This window comes from Callionymus lyra, chromosome 2 (assembly GCF_982586985.1).
Source record: "Callionymus lyra chromosome 2, fCalLyr1.hap1.1, whole genome shotgun sequence".
Lineage (NCBI taxonomy): Eukaryota > Metazoa > Chordata > Actinopteri > Syngnathiformes > Callionymidae > Callionymus > Callionymus lyra.
Genome location: NC_141819.1, coordinates 19,872,892 through 19,892,978, shown reverse-complemented (window position 1 = coordinate 19,892,978; position 20,087 = coordinate 19,872,892). Strand labels below are relative to the sequence as shown.

At 40.8% G+C, this 20,087-nt stretch overlaps 3 protein-coding genes across 4 annotated transcripts in view; all 3 read left to right on the top strand.

Moving 5' to 3' along the window:
• LOC148085846 (E3 ubiquitin-protein ligase rnf213-beta-like) overlaps nucleotides 1-9,325 on the top strand; it is a 29,307-nt gene extending 19,982 nt beyond the window's left edge. The window contains exons 40-63 of the mRNA XM_087783931.1: nucleotides 140-325; nucleotides 991-1,136; nucleotides 1,847-1,946; nucleotides 2,134-2,245; nucleotides 2,316-2,535; nucleotides 2,640-2,827; nucleotides 2,893-3,018; nucleotides 3,242-3,343; nucleotides 3,419-3,661; nucleotides 3,755-3,839; nucleotides 3,916-3,950; nucleotides 4,089-4,189; nucleotides 4,255-4,399; nucleotides 4,470-4,641; nucleotides 4,712-4,803; nucleotides 4,893-5,135; nucleotides 5,444-5,576; nucleotides 5,805-5,888; nucleotides 6,105-6,288; nucleotides 6,412-6,613; nucleotides 6,678-6,953; nucleotides 7,067-7,156; nucleotides 7,908-8,086; nucleotides 8,598-9,325. Of these exons, the coding sequence (XP_087640057.1) occupies nucleotides 140-325; nucleotides 991-1,136; nucleotides 1,847-1,946; nucleotides 2,134-2,245; nucleotides 2,316-2,535; nucleotides 2,640-2,827; nucleotides 2,893-3,018; nucleotides 3,242-3,343; nucleotides 3,419-3,661; nucleotides 3,755-3,839; nucleotides 3,916-3,950; nucleotides 4,089-4,189; nucleotides 4,255-4,399; nucleotides 4,470-4,641; nucleotides 4,712-4,803; nucleotides 4,893-5,135; nucleotides 5,444-5,576; nucleotides 5,805-5,888; nucleotides 6,105-6,288; nucleotides 6,412-6,613; nucleotides 6,678-6,953; nucleotides 7,067-7,156; nucleotides 7,908-8,086; nucleotides 8,598-8,739 (3,586 nt within the window). The 3' untranslated portion in view covers nucleotides 8,740-9,325. The remainder of the gene's footprint in view (nucleotides 1-139; nucleotides 326-990; nucleotides 1,137-1,846; nucleotides 1,947-2,133; nucleotides 2,246-2,315; nucleotides 2,536-2,639; nucleotides 2,828-2,892; nucleotides 3,019-3,241; nucleotides 3,344-3,418; nucleotides 3,662-3,754; nucleotides 3,840-3,915; nucleotides 3,951-4,088; nucleotides 4,190-4,254; nucleotides 4,400-4,469; nucleotides 4,642-4,711; nucleotides 4,804-4,892; nucleotides 5,136-5,443; nucleotides 5,577-5,804; nucleotides 5,889-6,104; nucleotides 6,289-6,411; nucleotides 6,614-6,677; nucleotides 6,954-7,066; nucleotides 7,157-7,907; nucleotides 8,087-8,597) is intronic.
• A 122-nt stretch (nucleotides 9,326-9,447) lies between these two features.
• LOC148085845 (nuclear protein localization protein 4 homolog) lies at nucleotides 9,448-14,959 on the top strand. Of its 2 annotated transcripts, XR_015710518.1 has the most exons (9): nucleotides 9,448-9,597; nucleotides 11,314-11,451; nucleotides 11,538-11,663; nucleotides 11,721-11,829; nucleotides 12,233-12,393; nucleotides 13,210-13,281; nucleotides 13,356-13,448; nucleotides 13,577-13,693; nucleotides 14,011-14,959. XR_015710518.1 is itself a non-coding variant. In XM_087783936.1 (8 exons), the coding sequence occupies exons 4-8, from the start codon at nucleotides 12,286-12,288 to the stop codon at nucleotides 14,233-14,235; spliced, it is 615 nt and encodes a 204-aa protein (XP_087640062.1). In that variant the 5' UTR covers nucleotides 11,314-11,451; nucleotides 11,538-11,663; nucleotides 11,721-11,829; nucleotides 12,233-12,285; the 3' UTR covers nucleotides 14,236-14,959. The 2 variants fall into 2 exon arrangements, 1 of the variants encoding a protein (XP_087640062.1); XM_087783936.1 differs by lacking the exon at nucleotides 9,448-9,597.
• A 176-nt stretch (nucleotides 14,960-15,135) lies between these two features.
• Nucleotides 15,136-20,087, top strand: part of LOC148085844 (E3 ubiquitin-protein ligase rnf213-beta-like) — a 32,171-nt gene continuing 27,219 nt past the window's right edge. The window contains exons 1-9 of the mRNA XM_087782959.1: nucleotides 15,136-15,177; nucleotides 15,317-15,426; nucleotides 15,920-16,039; nucleotides 16,950-16,969; nucleotides 17,508-17,626; nucleotides 18,256-18,809; nucleotides 18,914-19,069; nucleotides 19,546-19,715; nucleotides 19,774-20,051. Of these exons, the coding sequence (XP_087639085.1) occupies nucleotides 15,136-15,177; nucleotides 15,317-15,426; nucleotides 15,920-16,039; nucleotides 16,950-16,969; nucleotides 17,508-17,626; nucleotides 18,256-18,809; nucleotides 18,914-19,069; nucleotides 19,546-19,715; nucleotides 19,774-20,051 (1,569 nt within the window). The remainder of the gene's footprint in view (nucleotides 15,178-15,316; nucleotides 15,427-15,919; nucleotides 16,040-16,949; nucleotides 16,970-17,507; nucleotides 17,627-18,255; nucleotides 18,810-18,913; nucleotides 19,070-19,545; nucleotides 19,716-19,773; nucleotides 20,052-20,087) is intronic.

The following is a 20,087-nucleotide window of genomic DNA, read 5'->3' as shown; positions in this document are numbered from 1 at the left end:
GCTTAAGGATAAACAATCTAAACAATAAACAATAAAATTACTTATTTTTATAGCTTTTACTCTGTTGGGCGTATAAATAAGTTGTTAATACTAATAGAAATAAATCATTTAAATATGTCTGTGTCATTGTGTCACTTAGGTTCGGCACTTCCTGTCCTATCTGCCTGACGGAGCTCAGAGACAGGCCGTCCGTCCTTCCATGTGGACATGTTTTCTGCCTTCCATGTGTCCAGCAGAGTCTCAACACGCAACAGATGCTCTTCTGTCCCGCATGTCGAAAGGAACTGCCAAACGACTACAGGCCCACGATAAACCAGACTGTCCTGTGAGTCTTTACATCTGTAATAGTCCCATGAGTAGAACCTGCAAGACTCCCAGTAAACATGTGTGTTAGTCATATCCCAAGGCATGTTCATATAAATATCCTATTTAACATGCAATATTATAAAATGCATGCTTGACTTGTTAAGTAGAAATCTCTATCTAGTAATTGAACTGTGCATCTGATTAATTAATTTAATTCTTGTGGTACTAAGAGTCCCTTTTTTATCAGCTAAGGAACAATGCACACGTAGGCTGAAAGGCTTGAGATGTTTGTTTTAATAATGGTGCAATTACACTGTTCTAACAGTGGATGGAGCCAGTAACAAATCTTTTCAGTCTTAGATACTGTTGTTTTGGTACACAGGTGCTTAAATCAAGTGTACATCTCATAAATAGTTTGCCTCTTCTCTTGCCTTTATTGTTTAGAAATATTTCATTGCCTTGTTGCCAGTTATGCTGCTAAATGTGACCTATACTTCCATAATGTCTGTTCTGTAAAAGTCAATAACACCTGATGCTCTGACCTCCACTAGGAGTTCTGTAACTTCAATTATGACTAGAGGAGCCTCATTAAATTTGGACTCAATATAGCAAATCGAGGTGATACATTTTTGCAATCAAACAAAGGTTTTCTCATCTTTTTTCATGTCTCTTTTCTGACACCAGAGTTTCTTTGAAACAATTGTCGGACGTCAGGAAATTCTGCAACACTTTCTTCCTGGACGTTGTGTCAAGGTTCTGGTTATGCGATGGGCAGTGTCCAGCACAGGGCGTGGTTGAGCTGCTCTTCTCCATTTTAGTGACAGCTGATGGTATGTTGCAGCACCAGTCCCATGTTCACTCCTACTTTACTCTTTCATCCCCCATTACCCTGAATTCATTTTCTGATTTATCGCATCCCTTTGATAACTCATTTAAATCCCCCTACTTATCTCGACTTTGACCTCACGCGGACATTTTGCTTTGCTTACTTTTATGCCTCCTATAAAGCAGTCATTATTACAAGCAACAATTAAGAACCTTTGGTTTTGGTTGATGCAGGTGGCACCGATGGGTCAAAGTTGTAGTGTTTTGCCTTGTTATTATATATCATTATTTTTTTTAATCTTGGTTTTTGAAATGACTTTTTCCTGTTTTAAATCATAATCATTTTTGCGAGTGGTTAGTGTCCCTTAGAGTAAATGAACAAAATATTTTTTTAATTAAGTGCTATTATATTTAAACATTTTATCCACCTTTATTCTATGGTTTATATATTTTAATTAAATGGATAATGAATTAAATATTTGACAATACAAGTGTTATTGATAATAACCTTACTTCAGCCTTACTTCCCATTGACGGTCCCTCAGACACTCTGAATGTACTGTATATAATGTAAGGTAAGGTAAGGTAAAACTTAATGTGCGCCCTCCCCTGCCCCCCAAGGAAATTAATTATTCCACCACTGCCTTGAATTAATAGATTATATACGAGAGTCACGAACTTCCTGATTCACCTTCAACTCCTGCTCCACCTCCAGGTGATGTTTACAAGACTCGGCAGCTCACACCATTCCTGGAGTGTGTAGACACCAGCCCAGTGGTCCGATCTGTGCTGCCAAAGCTGCTGCTACAACACAGGTGAGAGTGTGATGTGGCTGCTCATGAGTTTGAATCCATCGTAGGCCAAAATGTCTTAATTTGTACTGTTTCTAATCACATTTGACAAACTCATCTTGGTCTGAGCACAGATAGTAGGTGTAGGCGTCCTCAAATTTATTTTTTTCCACACACACAAGAGCTTTAAAAACAACTTTTTCTCCTCTAGCTTTAATGAGGCGAAGATCCACATCCAGGAGTACCTGAAGAACCTGAGAGAGAACCTGCTTGATCAAGACGACCACACTAAACTCTACCTGCTCTTCGTCAACTGCTTCCAAGTACCTGAGTGACCCGTCTCTTCCGACCTGGCTGAGGATGTATGTGATTGAACCTACACTTCTTTTTCAGGACTCGCTGCTGTGTTCTAAAACCAGTGGCCCAGCATCAAGTTCAGAAGAGCAGCTGTGGTCTGACACCATGTTCCTGAGCAGAGTAGTCCGGAAACAGACTGCAGACAGACAACAGGATCCAGCTGAGTTCTTGCTTGATATTGCAAGATTGAAGATCTGTCTGAACACGGCTGCTCTGATGCTAAAGGAGACCAGGGACAATGCACACAAAGCTATGGGTGAGAAGAAGGAATAAGATGAGAGGCAGAGCAGATGTGGAGATGAGTGAGATATTAAAATAATGATGAAGAGCAAATTCAGCACCTTATCTGGTCCTTTACAGTGAAAGGAGGTGCAGCCATACAGTTCCTCGAACAGATAAAGGCTCTTTGTGAGTTTGTAAAGAACGACTGGATCAGGATCTATCTGCTGAGGGTCTTAAACCAGTGCTCCGGCCTCGACCTTGTACTGACGCTGATGAGTGAACCAAGATGGAGGTGGATCTTCCCGCCTGAGCTGCTGCGATTACAGGTATCAGAGAGAAGCTGAATTATCATGTGAGAGTTAATTTAATCCATTAATATCTCTGTCGTCAGAAATCATCGTTTAGTACAAAGATGGACCTGTTCCTCTGCTGCGGGCCACCATACAGGTCTCTGAGAGACGCTCTGGACCTGGCTCTTGTGGAAGGGCAACTGGGCAGGTTCAAGACAGAGGTCCAGGTCAGACAGGAATTATTATTGAGTTGTTTTTTTTATTTTGCTGTTGAGAAGAAGATGCCTTTAAGAATATATAGTATTTGTTACTATATTTATTATACTATATACTATACTATATTGATAATATTTGTATTATTTTATTTAAACAATATATAAAAAACAAGTAAAGTACAAGTAAACGTTTTTAAAGTACTCGCCCAAAACCATTTATGTTTGCCATAAAAAGAACCTGCCGGGTCAGAGGATAGGCCTCCTGGTTCTGACTCTCTTCAGACGTGTCACCAGTCGCTTCCGGTTTCCTGATGTGAGAGTACACCCTTCAGAAGAGGTGAAAACACAAACACACACAGACAAACACACTGACACACAATTGCTTGCTAAGGCCATGTGATTGGAACTGCAGGACGTTTTAAGACTGAACCAGTTGCTGAAGGACGTGAAAGAGAAGCAGGTCAGAGAGTTCTGCTCATCGCTCCTGGTTAACTGTGTCGGCGGACAGGGCTCAGTTCTCAAGGTGGCCCCAGGCGTCTCTTCTCTAAAACTGAAGTTGCTGGAGTTGTTAGTCCATCTGGACTCAGTTCTACTCAGCATGAACTCTTTGCTGGATCCTCTGAGGTTGATTGCCTTTCAGACCCAAGATGCTAATGTGAGTCTCAGTGGATTACTTTTTACTTTTGACGAATATGGTTACTTAAAATAAATTTAAACATGTTGATTGTCCTTTTTTTTCATCTCACAGGACTTCTTCCTGCCAACTATGCCTGAAGACCTGACAAGTGACGCTCGACAATGGCTGATAAATGAAAAGGAATTGCAGCAATACTGTAAGTTTTGTTTTTGTGTTGTTTCTTGTTAAAGATTGCACCAGCAAATTAGACTGAACCTTCCTTGTTGCTCCAGATTGTGCCAACGGACATGCCTGCTTTGTTGGGGAGGTAAGAATTCATCCATTGAGGATTTGGTTTAAAATATTTTGGATTATTTAAAAAATGTGTAAATAAACTTAATCTGAAAAATGTCCTCATGGAATAAAAAAAATTATAAAATTCCCACAAGCTTCATTTCTGTGCCAGTGTGGAAAACCGGTGGAGAAATCTCGATGTCCAGACTGTAAAGCTCCTATCGGTGGAGAGAGACATGTGCCAGAGCAAGGATTCAGTCAAGACCCGCGAGGGTATTTTAAATCCAAACCTCTTCTTGCAACAAACAAGTCCTTAATGTTCTTCTGTTTGCCTGCAGGGACCAGACTCGCACTGGACACATTCTTGGTGCAGCTTCAAGCAGATCGGAGGCTCCGGAGAGGCAGTTAACATATGTCCAGTCCTGTGTCCTGCGCATGCTGCTGCACCTCTCCATGATGCAGGCCGCCGTCCAAAATCCCAGAGTCAGAATTAAGCAACATTCATCTTTTGTTTGATCTTACTGTTTTCGTTAACGCTTATCATCAACCACAGAACTTGAGCCACATGATTCACCCAACGCCGCGTGATGCTGTCACTTTCTTGTGGAGTCATTTGGAAAAGGACTTGGAAGTTTTGGGGAAAAGTTTGGATCTGAATGAAGATGACGCAACGCTGATAGTGCATCTGATCATCAATGCTGCTCACACGTCCACTGGAGGCAAGGGTTGGTTCCCCAGCTTGCTTCGGCCCGCTCACATCAATAGAAGACTTCAAAGTTTTGTGCTCAATTTCAGGCCAAGGACGGCAGGAACTGAAGACCAGAGCGGGACGCAAACAGTGGGAGCAGCTGGTCTGCAGGGAGGCCATCGACCAAGTTCTTAATCAGGTGATTTAACCAAGTTGTCCTGCACTAGCACATTCACAAACATTATTTCATGCTTGTAGAACTAGTTCCTGACTGACCTCTCTCCTCAGAAGCAACAGTGTCTGCAAGCGGCACAGCAGGTGATCAGAGCGGACAACGGTGTGAGTGGGACCCCATTGATGTCGGTCATCTTTGGTGACCCAGCAAAAATATTAGCGCTGCCATCAAACGGTCCCACGGAGCGTTCGACATTTTGGGATCTTTCCAAAACGCTGACACTCGAGAGGCTCTGTCAACTGATTGATGAAAGTGACAGGCAGATGTTAACCCTGCTGACCCTCTTCTTAAAGAAGGTAATGATGTGAAGAACTGTTGTTGTCTTATTGATCATCTTTATGTTTTCTATTATCATCGTCACATCATCAGTAACATGTTTACATCGTCACTTACATCCATCCTTGTAGAAACACATCACCTTCTTCATTCTCAGCTTGGTCCTTGATTGACAGGTGGTCAGACACTCAGCCAAGTGTGAACCATGATGAAGTGCTCTAGGGGGGAGAATCACTTTAATGAATCACAATTGAATAAATACGTACTTAGTGTAACAATCACCTTTAGCTCCCCCATAGTTACCTTTCTCTGTGTCTGTGTGTGCCAGATCAAGTGTGTCAGACAGCTACACAACCTTCCAGAGCTCGCTGCTCTTCATTTGGACCTGACCCGTACGTTTACGTCCACTTTGGACTCGACTCCACAAACCGTCGCTCAAATGATCCAAAAGATACCAGCAGGTAAATGCGTGTGTGTTTGATTCAATAGTCTTGGTTTTTTTCTTTATTGACATATTCATGAGTGTGTGTGTGTGTGTGTGGGTGTGTGTGTGTGTGTGTGTGTGTGTGTGTGTGTGTGTGTGTGTGTGTGTGTGTGTGTGTGTGTGTGTGTGTGTGTGTGTGTGTGTGTGTGTGTGTGTGTGTGTGTGTGTGTGTGTGTGTGTGTGTGTGTGTGTGTGTGTGTGTTAGGGCCCCAGCGGAAAAAGCTGCAGGAGATGGTGGAAAGATTCCTAAACACATGGAACTTCTTACGATCAGAGCTTGTTAACAACGGTACGTTTTTTCTTTTTACACTTGCCTGTTTGTAGATTGTGTTTGTGTGTCTTTGGCTGTTACATCTCTCATATATTTGTTAGTGGTTTCCAAATATGTTGGGAACACACCTTCTTGCATTAGTCTGTTTTTGTGTCCTAAATGGCTTTTTTTGTTTAGCCAGTTGTGAGCACTAAATGTTGTTTTGATCACAAATATATTTGTGTTTTTGAGCAGCAGCAGGGTTGGGTTTGGAGGTCAGTTTATGTAACAGTGAATTGACACTCAAAAGTCCGAGCGAGTTACTGTCACCGAGCCGCAGTGGACCCGGCTCATGTCTCCGAATTCTGGTGGACTTCCTCTCAGAGACACATAACAGCTTGGTGAGAGAGTCTCGGGAGATTAGCCGAAATGACAGCAGGTTGGTTCAATTCATCTCTTTTCAAGAGTTTGGATTTTTTCCTTTTTCAGTACAGTTTCTACGTGTTTGATTTTCTAATCTGAACCCCATCTTACCTTGGGATGCATCCCTCTTGTTTTTCAGCGACTTCAGTGTTGCTCTGGACAGTATCTCAGAGACACAGCTGACCCTGTGTGAGCCCGAGCGACAGCTGCTGCCTCTGGTGTTGGCGAACTGTCACTACACACTGAAGAAGGGTGGAGACATGCACGTCTTCTACGACTTTGAAGCCATTCAGAACCAAATGATCCGACGCTTCTTTGCGGGCAAACCATTGATCAAAGCAGTAAGTTATTGTCACATAAATGTTAGCCGGACAAGCGTTCTATTGATCTTCATCCGTCCTCCAGAACACCGCCCGGCACCAGAACAGACACCAGCAAGACTTCTCCCTGGTTCTGACAGAGGTCAGAAAGAAGGTCTCACAGGAGCCTTTGAAAGGTTCTGATAGTGCTGCGGTGCGGACAGTTCTGCGCTCTTACACAGACGTTTGTGACGCCATCCACGTGCTGAAGATCGGGTTGCGTTTCCTTGCCAAAACTGGCGGTGACCGTGACCTTGGACTGAAAACCTTCTTGTCTGAATCGCTGCTCTTGAAAGCTCAAATCTCTAACTCTGTTGCAGAGGTAAACAAAAACTGTTTCCATGGTGACGAAATAATGAATTGCCCTGATTTTCCTTCATCAATGTTTAGTTAAGAATGTTTAACTTCGACTGACCATCAATGTTGACCTTACAGAGTTTTAGGGCCAGTCGACTGCAACACGCCATTTTCACCTGGCAGCTGCTCACCTGCTGGAAGTCTGAGCTCATGTTGAAGAGGAAGCAGGTCAGTTTGACTACAACTGATCCTCAAATCAATGTCATCAACAAACTATTCATATTTTCATTAACCTGGTAGTATAAGTAACAGCCGAAGTGGCTGCATGTGCACTTTATCTACTTAATCTTATTTATTAATTTTCACAATGTCCCTTCTCATTCATATTACTTTCGGTTTTAATTTGTTTGTACTTAAAAAATATATATATTAGATACTGCTTCTGTAAAGTAAAAAATGTTTACAAAAATGATTGAGAATATGTTACATGATTCATTTAAGATTTCTGGAGATGAAATCTTGTTTACCATAACCACACCCAATCTGCTTTGATTGGTCAAACATCAGGATTTGTCACCGCGCGTCATTAATCCCAGAAGTCTCCACTACCAAGGCATGATTACATCTGGCTGGAGGAGGAGTGAAGACCATTATTACGTCATAATGGACTCCGCTCTAGTAACCTCTTGTTCGCCGGGATTTCAGACGGGGGAGAACTTAAGTAATAAGTTCTAAACATGGTCATGATGAGGGACTTACTGCATCTTGGAGAGGAAGACTTCAACTTTTGAAACATGAGAGTGAGTCAGGAGAGTTGGGTGTTCACATAAGTTGCCCTGTCATAATAATGTAGAAGCAGGTATTTGCAGGTGAGAACAGACAGAATGGAAGTGAATAAACACTAATCAGATTTTAGTTCCGCTCCATCATATAGTTTTGATTCTGTTCTGGATCACATTGTAATCTGAGACTTTTGTAGGATCCGTTTGAAGGGATCCCAGAAGAGTTCCGGCAGAAGCTGAAGGTGGACCAGAGGAAGCAGCTGAAGGCTTTTCTTGGTCTTACCAACGTGGAAGCATTCTCTCTAGAGCTGCATGAGATCCTGCTGCTGAAGACCCACAGCCTTGCTCCTGACCAGTTGTACCAACCACACTGGGAGTAAGTTCTCAACGTTTGTTCTTGAACCGCTTTAATTGTGATATGGGCATATAGCCCCAATTACTTTGTCTTATTGTATTAATAGTTTTTCATTATTGGTTTGTTTTACCAGTAGATTTTAGCTTTTAAAACGACATTAAGGTAACACTTATTTTTTAGTACTACCTCATTATAATGGGATCAACATTATCACATCTTTCTGGACAAGATCAGAGAAACAGGCTAAATGCACACTGTCATTCATGTTTACACGTGCACTACTTACCTGCAACCAGAAGAAGTGTGTCTATTGTTGGGACTTCCACTCTGACTGGGGAGCTATGCTGTGTAGATTGTGTTGTGAAGGGTGTGGGTCACACAATGGGTCGACTCCAGGCTGTCAAAAGCCTATTTGACTTGTGAACCCCAACGTGACTCCTCCATCTGCCAGCACAACATAACTGTGGTTAGCTGTTGTAAAGTAACTGTAGATCAACAAGCAAGATTCTAAGCTTCTCTCTTTGGTCTCCAGCATCAAGACGACCCTGGAGACACATCTGGACCAGAAGGACCATCCACCTCTGTTAGGACAGGAGTCATTTCCAGAGGAGATTTTGTTGGGTCAAGGCGCTGATGTGTGGACGACAGCTGTTGAATTTAGGATCAAACGATGAACAGCAACTGTGTATGACTTGTAATGGAGGATTCATTTGTTTATTCAGGAGCTAGAATCAATGCTCAATTAACCTGTATTTGAAACATAAGAATGGAAAACATGTGATTTGTTTTTTGAATGGGTTCGATCATTTTAATGTTTAATGTTAGCATTATTTACACGGAGCGGCCTACAAGTGAAACATAATTCAAATGGCACAATACAATTGTCACATGCTCTAATATGACTTTGGAGAAGAACGTGTTTTTTGTTTGTTTGTTTTTTAAAGAAAACGTTTTAAGACGATAATAATCAATACAACAGAAATAATTTCCTCACTAATAATCCCTTTTCTCTATGGCAGGGTATCAATGCTTCGTGATCATTCCTCGTGTATTAAGATGATTAGAATATTAAGCATTTGTGTAACTTAAGTTAAATCCACCAAACAGTATTTGTGAAACATCATTTGTTATGTATATATTCATGGGAGAAGGTATTTTTTGGGGGGTGTTGAAATTTTAATAATCACAAACTGTGACTTGAGATCTGTATGTATCACATGTTCTTTTCATCATGACAATAAAAGGGGTCCAAAAACACAACGACGTCAAACACGCTGACCTCTATGTTAAAAACACTTGAGGGGGCCCGCCTATTAATCGTTCAGCAGTTGATGGACGGGTCCGTTTATCCAATCACCTGCGAGTGCATCTTCTTCCTGCTGACTCTCGACTAGTAGTAGGTGTGCGAGGGGGCGGGGCATGACTTGGTTCTCCTCCGTCCGGAGAGACAGAAACACTTTCGCTGGAGATTTAAACTGAGGACAAGAAAACTGCTGGATCTTCTCAATATATGATGCTGTTGTGATTTATCAGTAAGTAAATCCCGCAAACATGTCGGTTGTATTCAATTCATTGAGCTGGATATGCTAAAGCTAGCTCGGTGATAATACGAGTCTTTAAAACCTAGTTCTACCAACGAGTAGGAACATTAGTATTTTTTTTTTCCATAACATTTTGTTAGTTAATATTATTTATATTTCGTCAGTGTTCGTCACATCTTAAGGACTCACTGCTTTTACCCGTACGGGTGATGCTGTAGCTGACATTGCGGGTGTACTAACAAACGTGTAGCTGGTTATTCACATATTTCAATAATAAAAGGTGAAAGTTTCTACAGTTAAACTGTCATTTTTTTCTTTTGCGTATTTTTGTACACCTGCCACAACATAGTGGATTCAGACGAGCGCTTACATTATAGCGTTATTCTGGATGTTATTATCTTAAACTTTCAGCACAACCCATGTGAACCAGCAAACCAATGTTGCTTCAAGGTAAACACAGAATCTATCATCGTCAGCACAGTCTGTCCTACATATAACAGCCTAGTTGTTGCTCCTTAAATAGCATGACACAGACAAACATGTGTGATGGACGCTAGTCTAGAGAAAGTACGCCCCTGGAAGTGATCCACAGCTGTTGGTCCTGCAGCATCTGTGGACAATGGCTGTCGTGCTCCTGCCGGGTGCAGGGTAGCCTTTTTTGTCTCGAGTAGAAGGGGGAGGATGCATCAGAGGTCATGTTACTCACCCACTCGCACAAAAGCCCCCACGCCCTTAATCAGGGAGACTTTACATTGAAGAAGTCCTAACCCCCAGATGCCCACGCTTCTGTCAGCAAACCACTCCCCCACACACTCTTTACTCATGTGGACAAGTGGAGGAATGTGCTGCTTGAATAGTGTCAGATTGCTTTTGTCTGCACACACGCCTGCACACACATAGATCTACGTGAAGGTCAGAGGTCACAGAAGGCGAACCGACAGATGGTCTTAAAATGTGGTCTGCAAATCACTTTTCACCTGTGGTTGACTTTTGGGTGTCAAAACCCAAGCTCTGTCTGTTGCTCAGACACACGAAAGACCAGTTCCGTTCAAGAGACCTCATTTATTCTCTATGTGGGTCATGAGCGCACAAACTCTTTAAAGTGCGAAACCAAAGGCTCTTTAAAGTACTTTCATTATCGAGCAATATTTAATTAACTGAGAGCGCTCATAAACCAAGAAATCATAATTTTTATAATTTAAATTAGTTTTATGTGAACAAGTGTAATAAAAGAAAAAAACTGTAATCAAAAACATTAAAGAAAAAATCCTGTGATCAAAGTACTTGTGTCAGTTTCCAACTTGGTCGAAAAAAATAGTGTTTGTTAAATCCAACAAGAAATCCCAAATATAAGTAATTGCAACAGTGGATCAGCAGCTCATTCAGTCTTAAGACGCACACAATCATGCCATTTAAAATGAATGAAAAATAAGTTCTTTATAAGATCTTTTACACGTGTTACAAAACAACCCATGAACCACACAAAGCAAAAACATTCATAGTTTTTAGAGCATAAAAAACAGGCAATGTTCCTTTTTAATGCATCAATGATCCTGCGTTGAGCAACATGTGTTAATGCACAATAAAAAAAATATTGCCGTTAAAGGTTTTATGTGTCAACCTGCCCAGCCCTAGTTAATATCTATATCTATATATATGTGTTGTTTTTTTAAGTCTTTTATTTACCATGTGTATGTGTGTTGTCAGGGGGTCATGTCTGAGGAAGACCTGGTCTGCCCAGAACTTGCATCTGCAACTGCTGATGAGCTCAGCAGCTCCATGACAAGAATCAAACTTGAACTGGAAGAAAAGAAACGTGCTGTCAACATGCTGCAGGGGGCGCTGGTGAGCACACACCACACACCACACAAAAATGTAGCACACATCTCTCACAGCTATGGTGTTAATCTTGGGTTGTCATTGCCACTCAGACCCAGCAGAGGGAGCTGACGAGTCGACATGTGAAGGAGACTGAGAAAGAACTCAATAGAAACTTCCAGGTCCAGAGGAAGCAGTACGAGTCCACTATCCAGAGACACCTGGCCTTCATCAACCAGGTGGGTCTTGAGTTGTCATGTGTCCTGCGGTCCCTCCTTACTGGTGTCAGTCCACAGTTGATCAGTGACAAGAAAGTGTTGAGCGAGCGCTGTGATGGCGGAGCTGAAACAGGTGGACCAGAAGTACACCAAGAAGATCTCTCACATGCAGGAGCAGCATGACATGGTGAGCTCCTCCTCACTCCTCCTGGTCTGCTTCTCTGGTCTAACTGTCTACCACTCCTCTTGCTCTGTCTGCTTCTGTCCGGCTTCAGGTCTGGCAAATTCTGGGACCACTTTGTGAGGTAACTTTCTCACTCTCGCTTCTCATTCATTCATTTATTCTCTCACTATCACTCTCTTACTTGCTCTCACTGTCTCTATTGCACTCTTGTTTCCTCTATCTTTCTTTTTGTATTTCCTTATCTCTTTCTTCTCTCTCTATCTTTCTTTATTTACCTCTCGCTTATTTTCTCTCGCAGAGTGTTGTGGTTCTTCTCTGAATGATCCGCCGTTAAAGAGTGCAGGGATAATGGCATCTATGAATGATCGCCCTCAAGCAGATGTTCACCGTCTTCTTCTAAATACAGGCGGTCCAGACAACCAAGTCCACTTTGAGGGCTACCAGGTGTCCAACCAGTGTATGGCTTTGGTCCGAGATGAATGTCTGCTGCCCTGCAAAGATGCTCCAGAGCTTGGATATGCCAAAGAGTCTAGTTCGGAGCAGTATGTGCCGGATGTCTTCTTCAAGGTTCGCTCACCACTAACAAATAAACTTTTTTCAGAGGCCATTTTGCCAAGCATTTAAAACGTCTGCGAGCTTGAAATCAGATCTTCAGGAGTTATAATCTAGTTTGTGGAGATAATTGATGTGCATTTATTGATGTAATAACGTAGAAACACTAACCAAGTTAAGACCCAATCCTGGACAAAGTCACAGGAATAAAGTGCACAACAAAATTGGTTAGAAAGATCATAAATAAGTTGGAAGAAGGCCATCAAAAGCCTCGTAAAGTTGTACACACTTACCCAGAGTTCGAAAAAGTATGTTCACAGACTGGAGACATCTTGATGACCATGTGCAAGTCATCACTACAGAAATGATGGTAAAAATTGTACAAGCTATTAAAGAAAACAATATTTATTGAAAATCTTCATGCCAAGTTGTAAGTTTGTGAATTTTAATCAAAGCTTCCTTCTTCACAAGCCTGTCTGCCTGTCAAAGTAAAATTATGTGTAATATGCGTACTAGGGTTGTCACCATACTTAAGTTTCAACTCAATACCAATACTCTGGGAAAATCTTTGTGACTTTATAATGTTTTCGATACAAAAAGTATAAAAAGAAATGTATATATTTTTTTAACAAGAAAAATGAAAAAAAAAAAAACGTCTGTAACATATACTTATTGTTAAATATTCAAAATAAAAATAAATGTACAAACTATTTCTTGACAAAGTTTCAAGACTGTGGTAGTGAAGAAAAAGATGTGTTTACATTGAGTGGAGGTGTTTAATTTTGTTGAATGTAAAACTGATTTTAAATCCTGTTTTTCTTTGACAACAAGGACAAAGACAAATTTGGGAACGATGTTACATTTCTCGCCCGGCCTCTTCCGGTTGAGTATCTCATCATAGATGTAAGTAATGGATTAAGTTTTGTCTCCCATTTTTAGATTGAATATAAGATTTATTTATTTTTTGTCAACTGCAGATCACAACAACGTTCCCAAAAGACCCTCAGTACACATTCAGCTCCACACTACGCTTCCCCATAGAGAACCGGGACATCCTTGGAGAAACACAAGTATTTATGTCTTACTTAGGCATGACTATAGCCTGACCTGCAAACTGAATGTCTCGGTTTTTGTGGCTACGGCACTAGGTAAATGTTGTTCGTTTTATTTCAGCTGCTTTTTTTCTGTCATTCCACAGGATTTCCACAGTTTAGCATCGTACCTTTCCCAAAGCTCCCCCACCACCTTCCTGAACATTGTGTCTGATTTCCATCTCCTCCTCTTCCTCGTCACCAATGAAGTCATGCCTCTCGGAGTGAGTCCAATTTTGCTGTTCAGGTTCCGATGCCAACATGTGCAGTCCATACCTTAGCGCCACTAAGATGTTGTTCTTGCGCAATCGGCCAACTTTCATACTGATTCTTGATGCAGCTCCTGGTTCTTTGTCTGAAGACTCAGAGAATTTTATTTTCTTTCGGTCTGTAAGAACGCGGCGTGTTTTGCACAATAGGAAAGTAAGTTGATCCTGAGGTTAAGATGTTGTTTCAAAGCGCAAATGCCAGCATGAATTAACGGGAATGGATTATGGTTCTCCCCTGTGACAGTAGTTGATCTTCATATTGATGACTGCAGGACAGTATTGGGCTGCTCCTGGATGCTGTGAGAACATCTAATGAGGAACTCGCTCAGACCTGGAAGAAGTCTGAGCAGTGGGCAACAATTGAGCAGCTCTGCAGTAAGTCCACAATATCAAACATCTCGGTCACTCTCCCCAATTATGTGTTGACACGGTGTGATCTTCTCCTCGGCCATGTGGTCCTGTCTCCACTGCACCTATATGAACCAGCACGGCACTGAGCACTGCGAGATGTGCAGCCTGCCTCGCAGTTAAACTGAATCCTCCTCTTCCTTGCAAAAGTCCCCAATCTCCTGTGGCCCTGCCCACCTTGTCCACTCACCGTGACATCATCAGAAGGCGACATGCTGCTGCGAAGCGACAAGCTTGTTTACATTGTTAAAAAAGAACAGCTCTGGAGAGCAGCGTCGCTAAAAGCACTTTTCGTCAGAATCCCCTCCTCTGTGCTCTTTTCTCCAGAGGCTCTCAACAGTGCCCCCTTCTGGCTTTTTTTTTTTTAATCATCTGATAATTTACATGCTCCTGCTTCATATCTAACTTGACTCAAATTTGGACCAAAACGTTGAGTCGGATACGTTTGAAGTGTTTAAATGAATTGGAGTTCCAGAATGGTTAAGTAAAGGAAACAAATAATTGGCTCGGACTGGTTTCTTCTACCCGTACATTGGCCGACAGAGACAGGGGAGGGGCTGCCATCACGACAGTGGGTGAGCAGGGCTGTAGACTCACTATTTATGAGGTGTGTGAGAGTAATTCCATTGAAGTGAGAATCTATTTTTAGTTGTAGATACGAAAAAAAAAAAAAAAGATTGAAAATAATAAAGATTGATGTGTTTTTCTTTCTCTTGATGGCATCACTTCACCCTTCCCCAGTAAGTGTGGCTCTTGATGACAGGTTTGACTGTCGGCTGTGACATTTTTTCCCCCTTTTGTACTGACATGGGAGCAGTTTGCTGAGCAAGCACGCTCCTGGACTGGCACAGGTCTCCTCCGGGGTTTTAGCTGGCAACCTGAGAGTTGTACACCGGGATTTAAGAGAAATAAACTCAAGAGGAAAAAAAGTTTGTGTGTTTCTTTTGTTTTGAAGTTTTTAAGACCTCAAGGTAAAAATAAAATGAGTTATGGAGCCGATGGTGATGCACTCTTGCAAGCTCGAAGAGAAGGTGGAGTCTAGCCGAAACAAATGAAGTCCAGCTGAAGACCCCGGAATGTGCACGTCCACCATAAAACAAGACATTTTATCATCCTGCTTGCTCTGGGCCCCTGAACACAACCTGGAGTGCGCATCATTTTTCTTTTCAGACAGACACAGCCCTGTTCGGTTCATACTCTGCCTCCATGATGAAGACTACTGCGGTTCTGATCTTTATGTGGACAATCTGTGTGGCTCAGAAGGAAAGTTCTAGGACAGAGTGAGGCGCAAGATATGACGGTAAGATCCTGTGGTGATGTATTATTTCATAATCCAAAATGATTTTAAAGGTTTTTATTATTAAACTTATCTTATATATCTTATTGCAATTGAGGCTTCTTTTTTTCCCCGTTTATTCTAAATGAATGTTTAACTTGAGACGGGTATTTGAATGTGGAAACATATTGAATTGAGACGCATCTACTGTTTTAAATGAACCTACCAGCAAGTTTTAATTTCAGTTCCATGTTCAAAGAATTGGTTCACAACAGATGATGGTAAATCTAAGTTTTTACATTGAAATACAATCTCTGTAAAGAAATTAATCACAGATCCATCTACACATGTGAAAACGTACACTACAACGTGTATTGTTTTTTCAAAAACTGTACAGTATTTGTTTCCATGTTGCTGCAGCAACTGAAAGAGGCCGGTGAGAGTCTTTGATTCCTCATTTGTCTCAGAAATTATAACTGGACCCCACGCTTCCCCAGAATCCAGACCCTGTCCGATGCCCTCGCTGACCTCTACAAGGAGTTCAACACCCTGAAGGAACGCCTCGCACTGATGACCACCCAGTTTGATACCGTGGAAGGATTTGTCGATAACATCCGGTCTGAACGGAACCCTTCTTCTTCCCCTAGAGCTGGAGCAAGACTTCCTGGGGTCCCAGAAGTTGGAGCCCGACCCCCAATGAGGAGAAGCCGAGTGGTCATCCGACGGGTCCAGAAACCCAACTTAAGATAAACAGTCAGAAAGTGACTAATAAACGTATTCACTGAAACACAAATTGTACAAGAGTTTCTGTTTAAGGCCCCTGACCTTTTCCCAGTGTCTCTGCTTATGCTTTCAGTTATTTTCTTCAACCATGGAATATTATATTAAAGGGCACATCTAGACATACCAGTCACCCCTATGTACACGGGGGACATAGGTTCCCTACAACAAGCCAACATTTGCCACAAGATGGATTTTAACCTATGACCTATGACCTATGCATCGAATCATTGTCGTACTTGCATGTACTGACTTTTTTTTACCCTTTCATAAGGATTTGTTTCATTCTAATTTAATTTCCATCTTAATATTTAAGACAAATCTAAATTGTAAAAATGTCTTCATACATAAACTTCAAAATACAGTTTAATTACACATAATGAAATCCGGGAAACCAAATCAATACTCGATTGTTTTCGTTTTCGAGACTTTGAAAGTTAAAGTTAGAGCTAGAAGCAAAGAAACGAAACCGAAACGAGTACCAGCCTCGTCAGAGACCGTCGTTAAAAACAATCTGAGGTCGGTTAATATAAAAATAATTAGTCGTCATTTCCTATCTGTATTTTACTTTCAAATGCATTTACTTGTGGTCTAGCGGATTTTATTTGGCAGTATTACATATAATCTAAGTTAATTTCTTCGATTTTAGTTATTTTAATTACATTACTTTTTGATGATCCCTTATTTCTAGAGGCGTGAACTTGAGCCAGGTTGAGCAAGCATCTCATTTCTGGTTTTATCTTGCAGTGGAAAGTGCGAGCGAAAAAGTAAGTAAAAAACCATGTATTATAACGTGTTTTTAACACACAACTTAACTGTGATTCCAATTATTTATTATTTTGAAATAAGAAAAGCGGGACGACAGTGTTTATTGTGTGTTTTTTATCTGTATTTTTGTCCATTACGCTATATGTTAGCTTGTCTGTGCTCGTCACACGGGAGCATAAAAATAATATGATTAAATATAAATAGTATACTGTAATTAAATCTTAAAGTTGTTAGTACATATTAAAAAGTAACGTTTTATAACCATGGATTCAAAAGAACAACGTTTTTTTGTTAAAACTGTTAACTTTTTTAAATTTTATGCTAAAAACTAATAGCAAAAAGCTATTATTGTTATTCATTTTTCACATAATAAGAAATTACATTATTTGCTGAAAAATAAAATTATACTTATTTCATAAATAATACGACTTGATCTTATGTTTTTATTTTATCAAGAATTGGTCTTGTGTTTCAGTTTGAATCTTGATGTTTCTTAACGGTATCTATTACAGTTGGTATTCATTCTTGTGTTTTCAGAAAATAAGATTGTTGTGGGAGTTTTCCACTGGAAAATTCAAGCCCTGGAGATGGATCGGGGATCTGGATCTTCAGGTAATACAAGTGGTGTTGCCAAAAAGAAAAGAAGGAGGAAGAAGGTGAAATCTTAAATCTTCGTAAACAACAATGTTATACCTGTATAGTGCAGCATCGTAATACTATGGAGCCTCATGAAATAATACTGAGTGACTTGGGTTGCGGCCTTGTGGTCCCCCAACATTTTTGACAGATTGTTAAAGACCGACTACCACAGAAAATTAGTTTCAGGTCATGAGTAAATAATAATGAATACATAAAGCAGAAATAAGGTAAAGATATGTTATCTATCAATTATTTAGGCTTTAATTAAGTATATATTTGTAAACGGTCAACAAAAAAAAAATTGTTTCTTGTCTGATAACTACCGGAAGGGCTTTACTGTAATGGGATAAGGAGATATTTGAATGGAGACAGAACACACTAGTGGTTATATTGCGAAACTGGGTGTAACAGGTTACATGACGGTTACAACCATCGACAACACACACAGTAACCTAAAAGTTACTTTAACCATAATCATAATCATTGACATCGCAAATAGAATAAAGTCAAGATCCAGGTCTTAAGTATACAAAAAATAGCACACACAGGGCCCAAAACCAAATTAAAAGATAGAAATGAAAACAAGATTAAAACATACTTCATCTCTAACAAACACATTTATTTTTACTGCTAAAATTGCTTTCAGGGACCAAGGTCGGAGAATCCTGTTGATGGAAATCAAACGGACGCGACCCAAAAGAGAAGACCCCCGAAAAAAAAGAAAAAACCTGTGGTTCAGGATAGAGAACAACAGAAGATGGAGTCGTCGAGTTATCAATCGGAGGAAACTTGTTCCGTAGAGGTTGACCCGTCTAGACAAACAAGGGATCAGGGCATGACAGCACAAACACAGACTCTGGTCCCTAATGTGAGTCACGAAGAAACCCAGAGGCCAATCCTGGTCCAAAGGAGCCAGAAATCACAAACAGATTTTGACAAAACAACATCAGACACCCTAAGTCAAGACTCAACCCGAAAACCACCAGAACTAGGTAGTGCTGATGCTGACCAGGAGGTGACACAAAGATCAGAACGAGAAGATCCTGGGGAAGCAAAGACGGCTCAAAAAGATGCCCCCAAACCCAACCCCACTCCACTGCCAACTGACAAGCATGAGGAACCAATGTCTCACGCTAAAGCTGCATCTGGGGGGTCCAAAGGGGAGTCACAGGACAAGGAGAAAAAATCCAGCCAAAACAGGCAAGATAAGAACATCACAAAATCTAGTCATTTTTCTTTCAGAACACACACTCTGAGTAGTTCTTTCTGAAGAGATTGTGACAAACTTTTAATGTAATCTGCAGGAATCTCAGCTCTGAGACGGTGCCCCCTACTGGTTCCATGTTTCGCATTCACATGTACGCAGTTCTGGACAAGAGTTTTAATTTCAAACCGGATAAAGACAGATTGGTTCTTTACTCTTACGATAAAGAATTTACTCTTAAGGTGGAGAGTTCATGGTGAGTCTGATCATGTATTTTAACTGACCTGAATAACATGATCAATCATTTTTAACAGGGGGAAGATTTATAATGAATGAATGTGGCCCTTATATGGTCAGAGAGAACTGATGAAATATATACATTTTTACAGCTAACAAACAATTTTATTTTGTACTGAGAATGCACTACTAGTTGAGCTCTAAATATAACTTGTTTTAAATTATTTTCTTTAGGACATACTGTAATTTTTCATGTGTTCAATGAGTCTTTATTGTCTTAAAAAATATATTATAATAGTATAACACAACTTTTGTCCACATTGGTAGATACAATTTACTAATATATAGCACTTGTCTTTATGATATTATTTCATAAAGTCTCTTAAACCATGACAGCCAATGAGGCTCATTCTCGTCAAACTTCCAATGGCCTGTATTGTCTTTATTCCTCATTCTCTTCACACACAAACTGAAATATCTGTATCTTGTGCAAAGTGTCCAGAAAGACAAAAGCGTTCTCGTCCACGCTAGTTTCTCCATTGAAGAGCGCCACATAAGGAGGGGGCAGGATTTTACGTATCAATATGGAGTCAAGCAGCATCACAAGGATATTCAAGAGAGTGCATCACGAACAGCCTCCATTCCAAACAACAACAACATCAAAGGTGGGTTGAGACAATTGACAAAGTCGCTCTCTTCTGACCCAGACTGTCGTTGTTTCAGACATGCACATATATGAAGGATTCATCTGCCTCTCCAAGTCCCTGGTTACCGGTTTATTGGACAAGATATCCCTCTTTGGTGCACGCAGAGAAGAGCTCTCTGAGAACTGGCAGATTTCTGCGGCTCTTCTGTTAGACACCATCTTCAGGAAATGGGACCCATCCGACCCTTCTAGCTTAGAGAGTTTTATTGAGCATTTGCAATGTTTCATGGGATCTTTGGATTCAGCTCCAAACCGAATAAAGTATCAAGATGGCTCATTCCTTTCAGAGATTAAGGTAAGTTAGTAACTAATGTTGGTTCACATTTTAAAC

Bases quoted from the DNA above. Each gene is read 5' to 3' on its own strand.
- LOC148085845 (XM_087783936.1), top strand. From the start codon at position 12,286: ATGGCTTTGGTCCGAGATGAATGTCTGCTGCCCTGCAAAGATGCTCCA. The intron at 12,394-13,209 runs GTTCGCTCACCA...TTTGACAACAAG, and splicing joins TGCCGGATGTCTTCTTCAAG to GACAAAGACAAATTTGGGAA. The intron at 13,694-14,010 runs GTGAGTCCAATT...TGATGACTGCAG, and splicing joins ATGAAGTCATGCCTCTCGGA to GACAGTATTGGGCTGCTCCT.